Raw genomic sequence first — 18,832 nt, forward strand, 5'->3', positions numbered from 1 at the left:
AGATCTGCTCAGAAATATTTATGCGCACATCTTTATAGAATAGCGACTATAAATATGCACACGTAAATTCCAATTATTGCCAATTAGCACCAATAATTAATTTTTAGAGACCAATTATTGGCACGAATTGGCTCATTAGGCAAATTGAGTGTGCGTCGAAATCAGCAGGAGCAATTTTGAGCGCTATTTATAGAATCAGGGGGAAATGTGGTTATAAAAATATTTTGACCCCTCAAAAATGACTTTAAGTAGGATCTATGACAGGGTTTAAATTACTTAATGCTTCTTCTCAAAACCACAAAAAGGCTGGTAGCATCTTACAGACTAACAAATTAATGAAGCCTGAACTTTCAAAGACAAAGGGAAAGGGAGATGGGACTTGATATACTGCTTTTCTGTGTTTTTTGCAACTAAATTCAAAGTGGTTTACAGGTACTTATTTGTACCTGGGGCAATGGACGGTTGAGTGACTTGCCCAAAATCGCAGGGAGGCACAGTGGGAATCAAACCCAGTTCCACAGGATCAGAGTCCACTGCATTAACCAATAGGCTACTCCTTGTGCTCAGATGCAGATGACAAGAGGGCAGGAGGAGGAAGATAAAGAAAGGACATGAAGAGATGCAGAGCAGAATAAGGGAAGGGAGTGATAATTTCAACATAGTTAAACTAGTTAACTCCAAATGGATGAATATGATTAGGGAAGCAGAGTAAGAGTTCAGTCTACCAACACCACTGACAATTTCTTTTTTTTAAGTTTTCATAGGTTTACCCTCTCACTTCAAAAGGTATTATGCAGTGGTGTGCTGGAGTCGGCTCGCACTGGCTCGCAAGAGTGCTTGTTAAATTTTGACAGCTCTTGCGAGCCGGCTGTTCTTCGGGGCGAGCCGGCTCCATTGCACGAAGTAAGCATGGCAGGAGGGCGCATCACAGGCCATGCTTACCTCCCCTCCCGCTCCCAAACATGTCCAGCGAAGTCCTTCGCCCCCACCTTCTCCTCCCGCTCCCATCCGTCAGTTTCTATTACCTCCCTCAAAGCGCCAAGTTATTTAAAGCCCTGCTGCCCGTCTCCAGCCTTCCCTGCTTGCTTCTGATGAGTTCGTGCCCTTAGTCCCGCCTTCTGACATAATTCTGACGGCATTTCCTTTTTCCGTGAAGGCGGGACTGAGGGAACGAACGAACTCATCAGAAGCAAGCAGGGAAAGCTAGAGACGGGCAGCAGGGCTTTAAATAACGTGGCGCTTCGACGGAGGTAATAGAAAAAGATGGATGGGACCGGGAGGAGAGGGTGGGGGCGACGGAGAATCGCTGGACATGGATGGGAGCGGGAGGGCAGGGGAGGGAGGAGAATCGCTGGGCATGGATGGGTAGAGGGGGGCAGGGAAGAGAATTGCTGGGCATGGATGGGTAGAGGGGGGCAGGGGAGAGAATTGCTGGGCATGGATGGGTAGAGGGGGCAGGGGAGAGAATTGCTGGGCATGGATGGGTAGAGGGGGGCAGGGGAGAGAAAGTTTCAGGACATGGATGGAGGGGAGGGCAAGAGAAATTCTGGACATGGATGGAGGGGAGGGGAGGGAGAGAGAAGAAATGCTGGACATGGAGGGAAGATAGAGGAAGGAGATTAGATGAGGGAAAAGGAAGTGAGGAGAGAAACTACACATGGATGGAGAAAATAGGCAGAAGCTGGATCCACTGTACAGTCAAGTCTGCGGAGGGCCAGAAATGAAGAAGAAAGGAGAAAAGAAAAGAAATAAATGGAAAGGAAGCCCTGGAAATGGAGTCAAGGGAACAGATAGAGAGCAGCAGAATCAGATACTGGGCCAGCATGATCAGAGAAACAAAGAGGCATATTTTCAAAGCACTTGGACTTACAAAGCTCCATAGATTTCTATGTAACTTTGTAAGTCTAAGTGCTTTGAAAATGAGCCTCAAAGTCACCAGACAACAAAGGTAGAAAAAATAATTTTATTTTCATTATAGTGTTTGGAATATGTCCACTTTGAGAATCAGGTGCTGAACATTAAAGTTTATATTTATTTACTTATTTATGGCATTTTATCCCATATTAAACATGAATTAGATTGGAATCTGGGATCATTTAATTTGTTTTCCCTTGAGAGAGTAATGCATTCCCCCCCCCCCCCCCCCCCCCGGCTATAGCCAGCTCTGCAATTTGGGGGGGGGGCGCAGAGGTGGATGGGCGGGGCGCAATGGTGGACAGGGGGGCGCCGAGGTGGACCGGGGAGAGAGCCTGTTGTTAAAAATTTACCAGCACACCACTGGTATTATGCCTTGGAGAATAAGTAAGAACCTCAATACTCAATAAAACTGCCCTGTTTTTGTTTAAAAATGTTCTTTCTCCATCCCCTGATACAGAAAAATGATGCAGTCTTCTCCACCCCACTGACTGCATGTTCTCCCAATTCATGAACAAACCTGAGTATAATTTTCACAGGAATTGAACTGCAAAGACAGGGTTTGTCTCTCTATGGTCTTCTCCTTTGGACTGTTTCTTAGCAGAATGATCTGGTGAGCTCCAGGAAGGATGTAGCCAGAGGTGGGTTTGACCATGATGGAGGGGCAGCTGGCCTGGTTCAGAATGAAGGTCATAAGTAGTGTTCCAGTGTTCTGGAGAAGTAAGCTGCGCTGACAGACACTGTTCTCAATCACTGCGGGAAACAGCTAAAGAGGAGAGAAAGAGCTTCACATATCCAACAACTATCAAGCAAAACAAGTTTGAGTTCAATGTGGCTTACAATAAACAGTACAGGATACTTAGCAAAGAATAATGCATAAGAAAGTAATTTGTTGTAAGAATTCAATTTTACAATACAGTATCATAAACATACTGGGATAGCAATCGATGTTTAGCATTTAGAAAATCTATTATGAATGAGAAATATTATACATGAAGCAAAGAGAAAGTTAATGGTAAATAGTGTAATAACCAATTCAGGTAATAATTAGTTATCTGAGATATGGTTCCGTATTCAAAGTAATTTAACTGGCCAGAAACGGCTCCTGGCTGGTTAGTTTGCTTGTTTGGGGATATCTGCTGATATTCAGTTAGTGCTGCTCAATATCATCACAGACCACTATTCTGTGGGCAGTCCATGGACGGAGTCAGCACTTAACTGCCTAAGTAAAGCTGCCAAAAAGGGGAAAGGGAAATGGGACTTGATATACTGCCTTTCTGTGGTATTCTGCAACTACATTCAAAGGGATCAAAGTCCACAGCCCAAACCACTAAGCTACTCCTGCACTCCCAGTCAGTCCTATCTTTATGTGGAAGTTCTCATGAAGAACACAGATTTATTGGTAAATTAAAAACTCCCAGGAGCTCAACATACAATGGCCATGTTTTTCCAGAAATACAGGCTGAGTCTGGGGCAATGGGTTACCAGCTGGTGTAAAACTTCAAAAATCACCTTGGCTGGTCAACTGATAAAACCATGGCAAGCAATGCTTCTGTTCCTGGAAACGTTTGATATTCGGCACTGGATATCTAACGATAACAGCATTGGCAGGCAAAAAAAATGCTCACTGCCACTGGTTGAATATTGACCCCCTTTTAGTGGCTAAACCCAACCAACTGTCGTTGTCCAATAAAGACAGATTTGGAAAGAAAAACTTGGTCAGGGACAGAGAGAAGCACACATGTCAACAAGAGCAAATGTACTTGATGTAGGTATTTCTAACAGTGATGCTGGGAAGAACTGGACAGCTGCAAAGTAGGTGCATTGCTTTATAAAATGCATGTGAACACACAGATACTACCTGCAGAAAACTACATCTATGCACTACTGGAGATGCAGGAGCCTAGTTCATAAAGGTGTATAGCTGTCCAAACTCTATCTGGATAACTATGCAGATAGCGGATTGGAGATCCCCACTATCCATTCTACAGATATTCAACGCTATTGAATACCTGTAATTTAATTTAATTTAAAATATTTATATCCTGTATGATTCCAATGTACTTGGCGGCTAACAAACATCCTATATAATAAAACGCACCTCCAACATTCTGAAGCCGAGAAAGTAAAGCCTTCAAGCATTCCTGCAACGTTCCGGAACTACGTGTCGTCAGTTGAGGAGATGGAGCCTTACAGAGCGCACGAATGCTTCAAGGCTTCACTTTCTCACACACACTGTCTCTCTCTCTCACATACACACTCCATCTCAAATATACAAACTCCGAGGAAAGGGGGCATGGAACTTGGAGCCCCACACACACACACACACACACACACTCTCAAAACATGCACACACACACTCTCTAAAACATGCACACACACACTCAAACATGCACACTCCGAGGAAAACCTTGCTAGCGCCCGTTTCATTTGTGTCAGAAACGGGCCTGTTTTACTAGTTCATAATAAAATACATAATTAAAACATTTGTTTTGTCACCTGAGGCCAATGTTAACCTTTTCTGATTTTCGGAATGTAGTGCCAAATATGGTGATATCAAGGATTGACTGTTACAGTTTCCTGTATATGGGGGTTTCAAAAGCTAGAGTTAAAGCATCGTAGGTGGTGCAAAATACAGCTGTGAGGGTGTGTCAAAGTGGATGAAAATGACTCCTCTATTGAAACAGTTACATTGGCTGCCTGTGTGTTTTAGGATACAGTCCAAAGTTTTTGGCCTGCTTCATCACACTACCATGGTATTCATGGTCTAGGATAAGGGAAAGGTAAGAGAACTTGATATACTGCCTTTCTGAGGTTTTTGCTACTCCATTCAAAGTGGTTTACATATTATATACAGGTACTTATTTGTACCTGGGGCAATGGAGGGTTAAGTGACTTGCCCAGAGTCACAAGAACTTGCGGTGGGAATTGAACCCAGTTCACCAGAATCAAAGCCTGCTGCACTAACTACTAGGCTTGTCCTCCACTCTGCTGGGGGTGGAGGGGGGGAGTAAGATCTGAAATTCATTGCCAGAGAATGTGGTAAAGGCGGTTTGCTTAGCGGAGTTTAACAAAGGTTTGGATGGCTTCCTAAAGGAAAAGTCCATATACCGTTATTAAATGGACTTCAGGAAAATCCACTATTTCTGGGATAGGCAGTATAAAATGTTTTGTACATTTTTGGGATCTTGCCGGATATCTGTGACCTGGATTGGCCACTGTTGGAGACAGGGTGCTGGGTTCAACGGACCTTTGATCTTTCCCAGTATGGCAATACCTATGTACTTATGCGCCCAAATTGCACACCAGGATTTCTACCAGGTTTAAGCGGGTGCAAGTCCTCATGCTCAAAGTTGAGCACCAGCCAAATCCGGCACTCAACACTATTCTCTAAAGAGTGCTCATCCCGAAGTGTCCCTTATAGAATGGCGCCATTTATAGAATTTGAATAAAGGTAGGTACCAAGTTCTAGAATAAGGGGTTTCATGTTCCACCTCCACTTTAATGAGTATTGCATTGACATCCTACACTATAATATGTACTGTCATTTGAATATTTTTACCACCTATGTCTGAGCTATACATAGGGACGACTTTCCTATGAAGAGAGGCTGAGAAGGCTAGGGCTTTTCAGCTTGGAGAAGAGACGGCTGAGGGGAGATATGATAGAAGTGTATAAAATAATGAGTGGAATGGATCGGGTGGATGTGAAGCGACTGTTCACGCTATCCAAAAATACTAGGACTAGAGGGCATGAGTTGAAGCTACAGTGTGGTAAATTTAAAACGAATCGGAGAAAATTTTTCTTCACCCAACGTGTAATTAGACTCTGGAATTCGTTGCCGGAGAACGTGGTACGGGCGGTTAGCTTGACGGAGTTTAAAAAGGGGTTAGATAGATTCCTAAAGGACAAGTCCATAGACCGCTATTAAATGGACTTGGAAAAATTCCGCATTTTGAGGTATAACTTGTCTGGAATGTTTTTACGTTTGGGGAGCGTGCCAGGTGCCCTTGACCTGGATTGGCCACTGTCGGTGACAGGATGCTGGGCTAGATGGACCTTTGGTCTTTCCCAGTATGGCACTACTTATGTACTTATGTATACTTGCTGTACACTGCCTTCAAAAAGGCAGTAAGTCAATCCTAATAAACAAATGAGCACATACATGCATTCATTAAGCTCACCACTACTGCTGAAAATTAACCTGATAGTTTTCAAAACTAAAACATCTGATTTCATATTTCCGATCCCAAGCCTTCAAAAACTCCCAGCAAACATTTCATCAACTTCAGTTGAAAACAAATTTGAAAGTGTGAAAAACAATATTCCCTCTTTAAATTAAAACTGCTTTTTCTTTGTGGAGCTCCCGCTGTAAAAAGAGTTCTAAAGCAGGGCCATTCAACCAATCTAAGCTGCACTGCATCCTATTAACAGGCTTTTGATATCTTTTCACACTTACCACCTTGGGAGAGTCGAGTATGTAACTGGGAATGGAATACTCGTGCCCTGCTTGGAACGTGTGACCTCTGGCCCAAACTGTCAAACACCAGGGAGGGCAGACGGCAACGTCCTCAACACTGCGGTAATCTCGCTGCACCTACATCGGCCAGTGTGTAGGAAGGAGTAGCATGGGCAAGAGATGGGGAACAGAGAAAACACAGTCATCTTATAAGAAACAGACCTGCAAATGGTGTCAAAATCTGCAGAAATACCCACCAGCTATCTAACTGGACTTTTCAATTGCTATTTTTAAAAGATTTCAAATATACTTCCAAGACAAACTAACAGATTCAATATAAACCTTTTATATCTTAATCTATAGATAGCTAGATAGATAGATAAAATCAACATAAGTTATTAAAGGCAAGGCCAAAAATACGGGGATTCGAGAAAGTCAATATTGAAAATGATTTATATATTTATTACATTTGTATCCCACATTTTCCCACCTATTTGCAGGCTCAATGTGGCTTACAGAATACCGTAAAGGCATTCGCCAAGTTCAGTAGGGGACAAGTACAAAAGAAGTTATGGTGGTATAGGGAAGATAAGATTCAGTCACATGGGGTTAAAGGTAGGAGGGTTTGATAATGTTAATAGTAAATGACAGCTGAGATAGAACAATACGCACATAAAGTCTGCCTAAGAAACTTGTTGTAGTTGAACCTGTCACAGTACATGGTATTTTCCCCACGCTTGTATTGTTGAGGGCTGTACCTGTCACACAATAGAGATTACTTTTCCCACAATTTTACAGCTGAATTGCTCTATGCTTGGTTCACATCTTCTTGCCTTTTAGGATCCACTGTTTATATCCAACTTCTTTTTGAATTCCTGCATTACTTTTGCTTCCACACCCTCTTTTGGGAGGGGATTCCTGGCATCTACTATCCTTTCATGGAAACATTTTTCCTGACGTTGCTTTTAACTCTAATACCCTGTAACTTCATATCATGTTCTCTAGTTGTACGGCTTCTCTTCATTTGGAAAAAGATTTCTTTTTTGCAATAATTTAAAGGTCTGTTTGATATTCCCTCCTCTCCTTCACAGCCTGCACAGGGATTCCTCTCCCTTGATCAGTCTATGTTCTAGATAGCTAATGACATCATCAGTGGCTCTGCGTGTTCAACCTGGCTAATGGCAGCCATCTTGAGTCCTAATAGTTTGAGGGCACTGGCTCATTTCTCTGCTGAGTTGTTCGAGTCTCTGGACTCTGTCATCTGTAGAAAAAGGTCTTGCTTTCCTGGTATTTATGCGTGCTCCTATGAAAAGTATTGTTTGTGTGAAAACAAGCATGTATTTCTCTTCATTAATTAGGAATCCTAGAGTTTAGAATGCAGACAGTTTCTTGCACAGACTGGTGGACTTGTTCTGATTCTCCAGATAAGAACGAGTCATCCAAATATGGGTAGACACATGGGCCAATGTTCAGAAAGCGACAGTGCATTCTTTTAAACATTAACACCTGCTAAATTAACCCCTGGATATTCAATGCTAGGCCATGTGCAGGCACCAGCACTGAATATCAGGAGCTAATTGCATTAGTCCTGGCTGCCAAAACTTATGCAGGTCCTGGACAATATTACCACCACTACTACTACTAATCATTTCTATAGCACTACTAGACGTATGCAGTGCTGTACACATTATCTGCAGGTACTTTCTCTGTCCCTAGAGGGCTGATAATCTATGCTTTTTGTACCTGGGGCAATGGAGGGTTAAGTGACTTGCCCAAGGTCACAAGGAGCTTCAGTGGGAATTGAACCCAGGTTGCCAGGGTCAAAGCCTGATGCGCTAACCATTACTTTTTGCGTTACATGCTTGATATTGACTGAATGAAGGAAATACTGACATTTTGGCAAGATGGAGGACTAGTTACAGCTAAGCAGATGATATTTCTGTATTTCTTCCAATTCGTCATTATGCAGAGTATATTCAATTGAGACAAGGGATTGCATTCGACTTATTAAGACTTGGATAGGGAATCACTATCTTAAAGTAAACAAAGAAAAAACTAAATTCCTATTATCAAAATAATGTTTGGAAAAATAACATTCTAAAATTAAGCAATCTTAAATGTATCTTTGAAAACACCATTAAGGTATTAGGAGTTTCCTTGCCACGTTCACTCTCTTTAGATTCACAGACTAATACCCTGGTGAAAAATTTATTTTTACTTAAGAGGTAATTAAGAAGAATTCAGATTTTTGGATGTTTCAGCTTTTCAGTTTGTAGTAGAGTTTACTTCTTTCCATGCCATATTATTGTAGTGTCATTTATGTTGGCTGTCAAAAGAAGTATATAAGAAAAATCCAAACCGTACAAAGCACCACAGCAGGGCTATATATGACAGAGTTACTACATTGTTAGTACATTTGCACTGACTACCAAAAGAAGCGAGAATTAATCGTAAGATCTGTGTTATCTGTATGATATGATTCAATTATGCTCCAATGAATATCAACATAGGGATATGATGTTATTATGTTTTCCAAATCCACAAGAGTTAAGATATAAATCTGACTTTTTTTTCATGCTTTGTTTCCTTTGATCTGGAACTCTCTGCCTTCTAATATAAGATATGAACCATGCTTATCACTATTTAGACGGCTCTTAAAAAGATATTTCTTTAAGAAATTTCTACGCATGTGATTTTATTGTTACTTAATTGCATTGTGTTTTTTCCTGGATTGTACAAATTACCAGGGACTTTACAGTCTTCTACTCTTACTGTAATCTGCATGAACTGTAAAGGTACCTGCGGAATGTAAGATTGATGCTATTGGACATAATGAAAACACAAAAGCTCCAGACAGAAGGCTTTAACCAACTGTCCACTGAGAACCCCTGTTACAGTTAAGCAACATTGCTTTATGGCCCAATGGCTTTTCCTCACATTGGTTTTTGTAAGTGGCTCAGCTTCCTTCCCCACCATCTGTTTGAGGTAGGACACCTGTGGAAAGCTTATTTTTGTTTGATTTTGCCTTGGTTGTAGCTTGGAGGGGCTGCTTGGGGGGGGGGGGGGAGGAGGAAGGACTTTCTTTGCGGTCTGCAGTTGCGTAGGACATAATTCAGCTGTTCAGTTGCGTTACAAGAAGTATGAGGAGAGACTTGCTGACCTGAAAATGTATACCCTGGAGGAAAGGAGAAACAGGGGTGATATGATACAGACGTTCAAATATTTGAAAGATATGAATCCCAAATGAACCTTTTCCGGAGATGGGAAGGCGGTAGAACGAGAGGACATAAAATGAGATTGAAGGGGGGCAGAATCAAGAAAAATGTCAGGAAGTATTTTTTCATGGAGAGAGTGGTGGATACTTGGAATGCCCTCCCGCGGGAGGTGGTGGAGATGAAAACGGTAACGGAATTCAAAAATGCGTGGGATAAACATAAAGGAATCCTGTTCAGAAGGAATGGATCTCTAGAAGCTTAGCAGAGATTGGGTGGCAGAGCCGGTGGTGGGAGGCGGGGCTAGTGCTGGGAAGACTTCTACGGTCTGTGCCCTGAAAATGGCAGATACAAATCAATCATTGGAATTGAGAATTCAAGATTAATGAAATAGAAGCCGTATTAAGAATGACGGCGTGATCACTAAGTTTTAACATCACGTTCACACATCCATCAAAACACTGGCTACAACTGGGCAACAACTCGACAATAGTATAACAATTACGAGCAGCACCAGCCCGCAGCTAAGTATCCATTAATAAATGGTACAGCGTATCTTTATATATTCTAAAGATACAGGAGGCAAGGGAGGGCTGAAGTGCGATGATGCTTAAATAGACATATTACTTCTCCAGTTGACTCGCCAGAGTAATATGCATTTCACTGAGCACTTTTAATACTATAAAGCACAGTGTGTGTGTGTTTTGATTCACAGCATAGTAAAAAAAATTTTAAAAGACAAGCGTAGAAAGAGTACAACGGTTTCTATGTATTATTTACATACAAATCAAAGTCAGGTATACACATAAAGCAGCACATATGAGTTTATCTTGTTGGGCTGACTGGATGGACCGTACAGGTCTTTCTCTGCCGTCATCTACTATGTTACTATGTAAGTGAGGGTGGAGCAGCAGCCTCAGTGCCACAGAAGCGGTGCCATTTGCAATACCTGCTGCCGTCAACATGAAATCAACCATTTGCTGATTCCTCTTTCTGCAGGAATTAGATAGGTTGATACTGGGATCTTTACTACTGTATACTCAAAGTCTGAGGAGAGAATACAAGCTGACTGCATCTGCCGATTGAGGGAAAGGAGCCCCTGTGCAGGCTTATCTGAGCTAAAGGAGAGCTCCAGCACATTGGTTTCACTGGTGGCATTACCAAAACGTGTGCCTGCATCCTCCTGCTTGTCTGTGGAGAATAATATTGATGTTTATGAGAGAAACAACACATGATTATAATGGATGTGCATTAAAACCCTGTGCACAGCTACAATGTTCTCGATACCAGCAATATCTATACACACAATAGCATTACAACATATGCACATTACAAGCACATGCAACTCTGAGTGTTGATACAGTTTGAATTGAGGTAAATATTCAGCCAGCGGCAGTCAACGTTTTTTCCCATGTCCAGGAACCTAGTATGTGCGGCTGGCTCTCTCTTATCCAGTAAAACCAGATGAAGTTAAACCAGATGAAGATAGAACTGTGCTTTATACGGTCCTATTTGTACGGTTAAGTGCTGAATATTGGTACCAATTCAAAAAAATCCCGAATTTTAAGTACTCTGGCAATCTAAATTACTTAACAAAATACAAACCAGATACTATAAAAACGTGGATACCATGATGACAGTGGAAGCTTGACCCGGCATTCAGTTCAAACGCTGTAAAAATCAAACATTATTTCCATAATATAATATTTATTATGGAAGGTTCTCAGAGTATTAACTCACCCAATGTGTGACTGTATATCATACTAACATTCTCTACGGGTGGTTGAGCATCTCAATCATTGAACCCTTCAGTGGTTTTTTATTTTTTATTTCTATCGTGACTCTACCAAACCACTCTAAGGTGCTCTAAATATTATAAATCGTGAAGTCCACAGCGTTAAAACTTAATGGAGCTGTAAATAATGGAGCCGCTCATTCTGCCTCGCCTCACCCTATGCTTGGAACAACCTTCCTGAACCCTTACGCCAAGCCCCCTCCCTGCCCGTCTTCAAGTCTTTGCTTAAAGCCCACCTCTTCAATGCTGCGTTCGGCACCTAACCCTTACCGTTCAGTGAATCCAGACTGCCCCAATTTGACTGCCCCTATCGGACCGACCGTTCACTTGTCTATTAGATTGTAAGCTCTTTGAGCAGGGACTGTCTCTCTTTGTTAAATTGTACAGCGCTGCGTAACCCTAGTAGCGCTCTAGAAATGTTAAGTAGTAGTAGTAGTAAATACTATATTATGGAAATAATGGTTGATTTTTACAGCGTTTGAACTGAATGCCAGGTCAAGCTTCCACTGTCATCATGGTATCCACGTTTTTATAGTATCTGGTTTGTATTTTGTTGAATATTGGTACCAGCCACAGAATCACTGGTTTCAGGTATCGTGTTAGTGCTGGTAAATGCCATGGAAAAACTGCCTCTCCTACCTGGTTAAATCATTTTGTGTGCAAAATATAGCTGCTGCTAGCACAGACTCATGTGCACATGGATTCAGCACGCTCTCCCATATGTGTGTGCAACTTATTTGCATACTACATATTTAAAGTTATTTCACTGAGGGGCAAATGCAGATATTAAGAAACCATGAGCTGCACTTCAGCGCACGGTTCGAACACATGACTTTATCCACTGGCCCCTGAGAATGAAAGTCAGGTCTACAGATTTCCCTGCTTTGTACCTCTCTTCACTGCTTGCACTGACAGTTCTGAATGTTCTACTCACCTTATAGCAGACATAAACCTCCAGCTCAGCTGCATACACAGTGTTAAGCTGAGTAGGCTGGAAGGAGAGTCGAAAGGCCATGGATTTGAGAGGCGCAATATCTGAGGACTCTGGTATCACCCTGAATGGACCCTCAGGGTTAAAGATCCAGGTAATGGTGACTTTCCCTTTTGTGTGATTGGTCAGGGTCAGTGGAAGGGGTTCTACACACCGAGTATCTGCACAGCACCCAAAATTAAAGTCCCTGGTGCTGATTGAGATGTGAGGGGACAACATGGTGCTCTCACTGCTTATCTCAAAGAATTCCGACCCTTGGATAATGTATGGGTGGACTTCTTCGGGATCCTAGAGGAAGGAAAAATATGATTCAAGACTACAAGTAAAACTGAACAATGAAAACAAATAAACACACTAAGCCCATCCAACTCAGAATGATAAATGTGGGAATAGTTGACAAGTCAGATTGGCACCAGCATATGGGACAGTACTGACACTGCACTGTTAGGACAGTAAACCAGACTAAATTGAATAGTGCTGTTCAACATGTAGCTAAGAAAACAGGGTTACTGATCTGTGGCCTTGGTACTCAGAGGAAAGTCCCTACTGATTGGACTTAATGTATCTGGGAAAAGCACGCCACAGAATCTGCTGAGGATTGGTAGAGATGAGTGAAATGCAAAACATTTTAAAATAAATGTACTGGCATGCCAAGTCTCTTGGTTCCTGAAGTATTTTGACTGATTATCACATCAACCATGTCTGAGGTAGATATGGAATGAGGAACGGATGTGTGAGAACTGCTTCTCTGAAAACTTGCATTACACTTCAAGATCTTAAAAGGCAATATTCAAAGCCATATCACAGGTGAAACAACATAGTACTTGCAGAAATAGATTTTATGAAATCTGACCACCCTGAATGTGGGCAATTATCCTGCATACTGTAGAAGCATTCCTAAGGAGCAGTTAGGTCAGGGGAGGCTACAAAATGTGTCGTTTTGGATTTTTCAAACTATACAGCCGAAGCCTATCATCTGCTTACACATAACAGCAATGCCAAGGCTCTCAATTATTACAGAAAAAACCTCTGCCTGCTTGATTACTCCCTGCCACCTCTTGGAGCTAGACGATCCCTAATTTGGTAGCAGAGAGTAACAATCATACTGGGTCAGATCAATGGCCTTTGAGCAAGCAGTGGTCAATTACCTGGAAGACCACTTCCCAGATGTAGAAGGCTGTCTATCTGATAAGTGTCCAAACCTTTTTTAGACCCAGCTGCTATCTGTCCCTTATTACTACTAATCATTTCTATGGCACTGCTAGACATACGCAGCGCTGTAAACACTAAATGCAGGTATTTTCTCTGTTCATAGAGGGTTCATAATCTAAGTTTTTGTACCTGGGGCAAAGGAGGGTTAAGTGACTTGCCCAAGGTCACAAGGAAATGCAGTGGGAATTGAACCTAGGCCGCCATATTAACCATTAGGCTACTCGATACCACTAGGCATCAATAGATGCACCAAGTAAAACACTCTTCAAAACAAAGCACTGAACACAGAACTTTTACTGCGTCAGCGGCTCGAATGGCATTCGTGCATTCTTCCTTATATAACCCCAATCTGAAAATGAAAGCTGGGGTAACATAAGGAAGAGTGGACATGTGCCATTTGAGCTGCTGAAGCAGTTACATTTTCACATTCAGTGCTTTGTATTGAAGAGTGTTTTACTTTGTGCAGTACTGGTGCAGCTATAAATATTTTACCATACATCTCAATTATAGCTGAGAAAATGTTGGTACAGACTCCTGAGGTAAGCCCATACTCCTCACCCGGTTGGCCACGGATACGGTGTAGAGGCTACTACTCTCACCCTCTTGTAGACTTCAGCCTCTTCTTCCACCTCAGTCTCACTGCTTTTCTTCATTTGAAGTCCATTCCATCCGTCTATTTACTCCTCCAGCTCTCCAAGTAGCTCTCATTTATCGACCCCCTGATAAGTCCCTTTCTTCCTTTTTCACTGACTTTGATGCTCAGCTTTCCTTCTTTCTTGAACCTTCATCTCCTTCCCTCATTCTTGGGGATTTTAACATTAATGCTAATGGTCCCTCTGCTTTTATGCTTCTCAGTTTCTCGCTTTAAGATCCTCCTTAAATCTTCAACTGTGCTCCACTAACCCTACTCACCAGAATGGCCACTGTCTTGATCTTATCTTCTTCTCAAACTGCTCACTCTCCAGTTTCTGAGCTTCAGCTCTTCCCCTCTCTGACCATCATCTGATAGCTTTCACACTTAAACACCCTCCCCAACAGTCCCATCCAATCTCCACCAATACATTTAGGAATCGTCATGCTATTGACTCTTCTACTCTGTCCTCCAGTGTTTCAAACCTCTTGTCAACCACTATTTATTTTATTTATTTATTTATTTATTTGAATGTAGCTCAAGGTGAGTTACATTCAGGTACACTGGATATTTCTCTGTCCCAGGAGGGCTCACAATCTAAGTTTGTACCTGAGGCAATGATATCCAAGTCTGTCAATGAGGCTGTCTCTTCCTATAAGACTATTCTCTCCTCTGCTCTGGATTATCTCGCTTCTCCAATTCCCCATTCTGTAAAGCGTACCAAATCCCAGCGTTGGCTGACCTGTAGAATCTGATACTTACATTTCTGTGCCCAATCTGCCAAACACCCTTGACTGAAATCCTGTGCCCATGCTGACTTCATACATTTCAAATTCCTGCTGACCTCCTTCCAGTCTGCCCTTTCACTTGCCAAACAGGACTACTACATCCAGTTGACAAACTCTTTTGCCTCAAACCCTCGGTGTCTCTTTGCCACACTAAACTCTCTCCTCAAAGTGCCTTCACCTCCAACTCCCCCTTCACTTTCTCCCCAGACTCTTAAATTCTTAACCGTCATCCCCACTTCTCCTTCCCTCAGTCCATTCTCTCAACCCCCTCTTCAACCCCTGCATCCTATTCCTTTTCTGAAATCCCTGAAGAGGAAACTGCACTTTTTCTTTCCTCCTCCAAACTGACTACCTGCTCCTCTGCTCCTATTCCTACCCATCTACTTAGCAGTATCTTTCCAACTGTAAACCCTTCTATCTGTCATATCCTCAATCTTTCATTTTCCACTGCAACTGTTCCTGATGCCTTCAAACATGCCACAGTTACACCACTCCTCAAAATACCTTCATTGAACCTAACCTATCTTTCTAATTATCGCCCCATCTCCCTCCTCCCTTTCCTATCCAAGATACTGGAACGTGCTATTCACCGCTGTTGTGTTGACTTTTTTTCATCTCAAGCTATTATTGATCCACTTCAATCTGGCTTTTGTCCTCTTCACTCAACTGAAACAGCCCTTGTTAAAGTCTCCAATGACCTGTTCTTGGTCAGATCCAAAGATCTCTAGTCTATCCTCATTCTTCTTGATCTATCTGCTGCATTTGACACTGTTGACCACTCCTTGATATACTGTCCTCACTTGGATTTCAGGGCTCTGTTCTTTCCTGGTTTTCTTCTTATCTCTCCTATCGCACAGTATTCATAATGGAGAAGGATAGTTAGTGGGGTTCCTCAGGGGTCTGTGCTAGGACCGCTGCTTTTTAATATATTTATAAATGATTTAGAGATGGGAGTAACTAGCGAGGTAATTAAATTTGCTGATGACACAAGTTATTCAAAGTCGTTAATTCACGAGAGGATTGTGAAAAATTACAGAAGGACCTTACGAGACTGGGAGACTTGGCGGCTAAATGGCAGATGATGTTTAATGTGAGCAAGTGCAAGGTGATGCATGTGGGAAAAAAGAACCTGAATTATAGCTACGTCATGCAAGGTTCCACGTTAGGAGTTACGGACCAAGAAAGGGATCTGGGTGTCGTCGTTGATAATACACTGAAACCTTCTGCTCAGTGTGCTGCTGCGGCTAGGAAAGCGAAAAGAATGTTGGGTATTATTAGGAAAGATATGGAAAACAGGTGTGAGGATGTTATAATGCCGTTGTATCGCTCCATGGTGCGACCACACCTTGAGTATTGTGTTCAAATCTGGTCACCACATCTCAAGAAAGATATAGTATAATTGGAAAAGGTGCAACGAAGGGCGACTAAAATGATAGCTGGGATGGGACGACTTCCCTATGAAGAAAGACTAAGGAGGCTAGGGCTTTTCAGCTTGGAAAAGAGATGGCTGAGGGGAGACATGATAGAGGTATATAAAACCTGGAGTGTAGTGGAACAGGTAGATGTGAAGCATCTGTTCACGCTTTCCAAAAATACTAGGACTAGGGGGCATGCGATGAAACTACAGTGTAGCAAATTTAAAACAAATCAGAGAAAATGTTTCTTCACCCAACGCATAATTAAACTCTGGAATTCGTTGCCGGAAAACGTGGTGAAGGCGGTTAGCTTGGCAGAGTTTAAAAAGGGGTTAGACGGTTTCCTAAAGGACAAGTCCATAAACCACTACTAAATGGACTTGGGAAAAATCCACAATTCCAGGAATAACATGTATAGAATGTTTGTACGTTTGGGAAGCTTGCCAGGTGCCCTTGGCCTGCATTGGCCGCTGTCGGGGACAGGATGCTGGGCTCGATGGACCCTTGGTCTTTTCCCAGTGTGGCATTACTTATGTACTTACTCTGGCGGACCCTCCTCCACTTCCATCCCACTATCAGTTAGTGTACCTCATGGCTCTGTCTTGGGACCTCTTCTTTTCTCCATCTTCCCTTGGTGCTCTCCCATAGTTTTCAGTATCACCTTTATGCTGATGACTCCCAGATCTACCTCTCCACACCTGAAATCTCAGCAGGAATCGAGGCCCAAGTATCAGCCTGCCTATCTGACATTGCTGTCTGGATGTCTCACTGCTACCTGAAACTAGACATGACCAAGATTGAGCTTCTTGTCTTTCCCCCTAAAACCACCTCTCCTCTTCCCCCATTCTCTTTCTCTGTGGATAACACTCTCATCCTCCCTGTCTCATCAGCTCGTAACCTTAGGGGTCATCTTTGACTCCTCTCTCTCTTTCTCTACACATATCCAACAGACTGCTAAAACCTGACGTTTCTTTCTCTATAATATCACCAAAATTCATCCTTTCCTTTCTGAGCACACTACCAAAACCCTTATCCACACTCTTATCACCTCTCACTTAGACTATTGCAACTCGTTTCTCACAGGTCTCCCACTTAGTCATCTTTCTCCCCTTCAATCTATTCAAAACTCTGCTGTACGAATTATATTCCACCAGTGTCCCTACACTCAAATTAGCCCTCTCCTCAAGTCACTTCATTGGTTCCCTATCCATTTCCACATACAGTTCAAACTCCTCTTATTGACTTACAAGTGCATTCACTCTGAGGCTCCTCAGTACCTCTCCACTCTTATCTCTTATCTTATCTCTCCCTACACTCCACCACAGGAGGTGGTGGAGATGAAAGCGGTAACGGAATTCAAACATGCGTGGGATATGCATAAAGGAATCCTGTGCAGTAGGAATGGATCCTCAGAAGCTTAGCCAAACTTGGGTGGCGGAGCAGGTGGGGGAAGAGAGGTTGGTGGTTTGGAGGCAAGGATAGTGGAGGGCAGACTTATACGGTCTGTGCCGGAACCAGTGATGGGAGGCGGGAAATACTGCTGGGCAGACTTATACGGTCTGTGCCCTGAAAAAGGCAGGTACAAATCAAGGTAAGGTATACACATATGAGTTTATCTTGTTGGGTAGACTGGATGGACCATGCAGGTCTTTTTCTGCCGTCATCTACTATGTTACTCCTCCCCAGGAACTCCATTCACTGGATAAATCTCTCTTATCTGCTCCCTTCTCCTCCACCGCTAACTCCAGACTCTGTTCCTTTTATCTTGCTGCACCATATGCCTGGAATAGACTTCCCAAGCCAGTATATCAAGCTCCATCTCTGGCCATCTTCAAATCTAGGCTAAAAGCCTACCTTTTTGATACTGCTTTTAACTCCTAACCCCTATTCACTTGTACAGTACCCTTGTATGTTTTATCTTTCCTACCTAATTAATTCCCTTATCCCTTACTTTGTTCCATTTATCTGTCCTGATTAGATTGTAAGCTCTTTCAAGCAGGGACTGTCTCTTCATGTTCAAGCGTACAGCGCTGCTTACGCCTAGTAGCGCTACAGAAATGATAACTAATACTAGTAATAGTAGTAGTAGAAGCTATGCAAACAGGTAATAAAACATATCCAACAGACTGATATATCACGCAGTGCAGACTGAGAAGTCATTTGTACAAGGCATCACTATACCTGTTGAAGCAGCTGTAGGGCCCCATCTGCATCTGTCTGCAACTTGCCCTCCCGTCGCATGGTGCACAGGATATCTGGTGAGTAAAGAGTCAAGCCCCTTGCCACGTGGGTCCTATATAGGGAGATGTGCTTTGGATGCAGGATGGCTGGCTTGACCTTGATGGAGTGACAGGTACCAATCAAATCTAGGAAAAGGGCACCCTGGGAAGGTACAGAACATTGCAGATTCTCCAT

General features: G+C 42.6%; 1 protein-coding gene across 1 annotated transcript in view; it reads right to left on the bottom strand.

Annotated features, from left to right (window-relative positions):
• LOC115459632 (cilia- and flagella-associated protein 65-like) overlaps positions 1-18,832 on the bottom strand; it is a 221,962-nt gene that overhangs the window by 147,938 nt on the left and 55,192 nt on the right. The window contains exons 10-13 of the mRNA XM_030189437.1: positions 18,599-18,799; positions 12,315-12,659; positions 6,374-6,511; positions 2,435-2,680 (exon numbers count right to left, since the gene is read on the bottom strand). Of these exons, the coding sequence (XP_030045297.1) occupies positions 2,435-2,680; positions 6,374-6,511; positions 12,315-12,659; positions 18,599-18,799 (930 nt within the window). The remainder of the gene's footprint in view (positions 1-2,434; positions 2,681-6,373; positions 6,512-12,314; positions 12,660-18,598; positions 18,800-18,832) is intronic.

Source organism: Microcaecilia unicolor, unplaced genomic scaffold, assembly GCF_901765095.1.
Source record: "Microcaecilia unicolor unplaced genomic scaffold, aMicUni1.1, whole genome shotgun sequence".
NCBI lineage: Eukaryota > Metazoa > Chordata > Amphibia > Gymnophiona > Siphonopidae > Microcaecilia > Microcaecilia unicolor.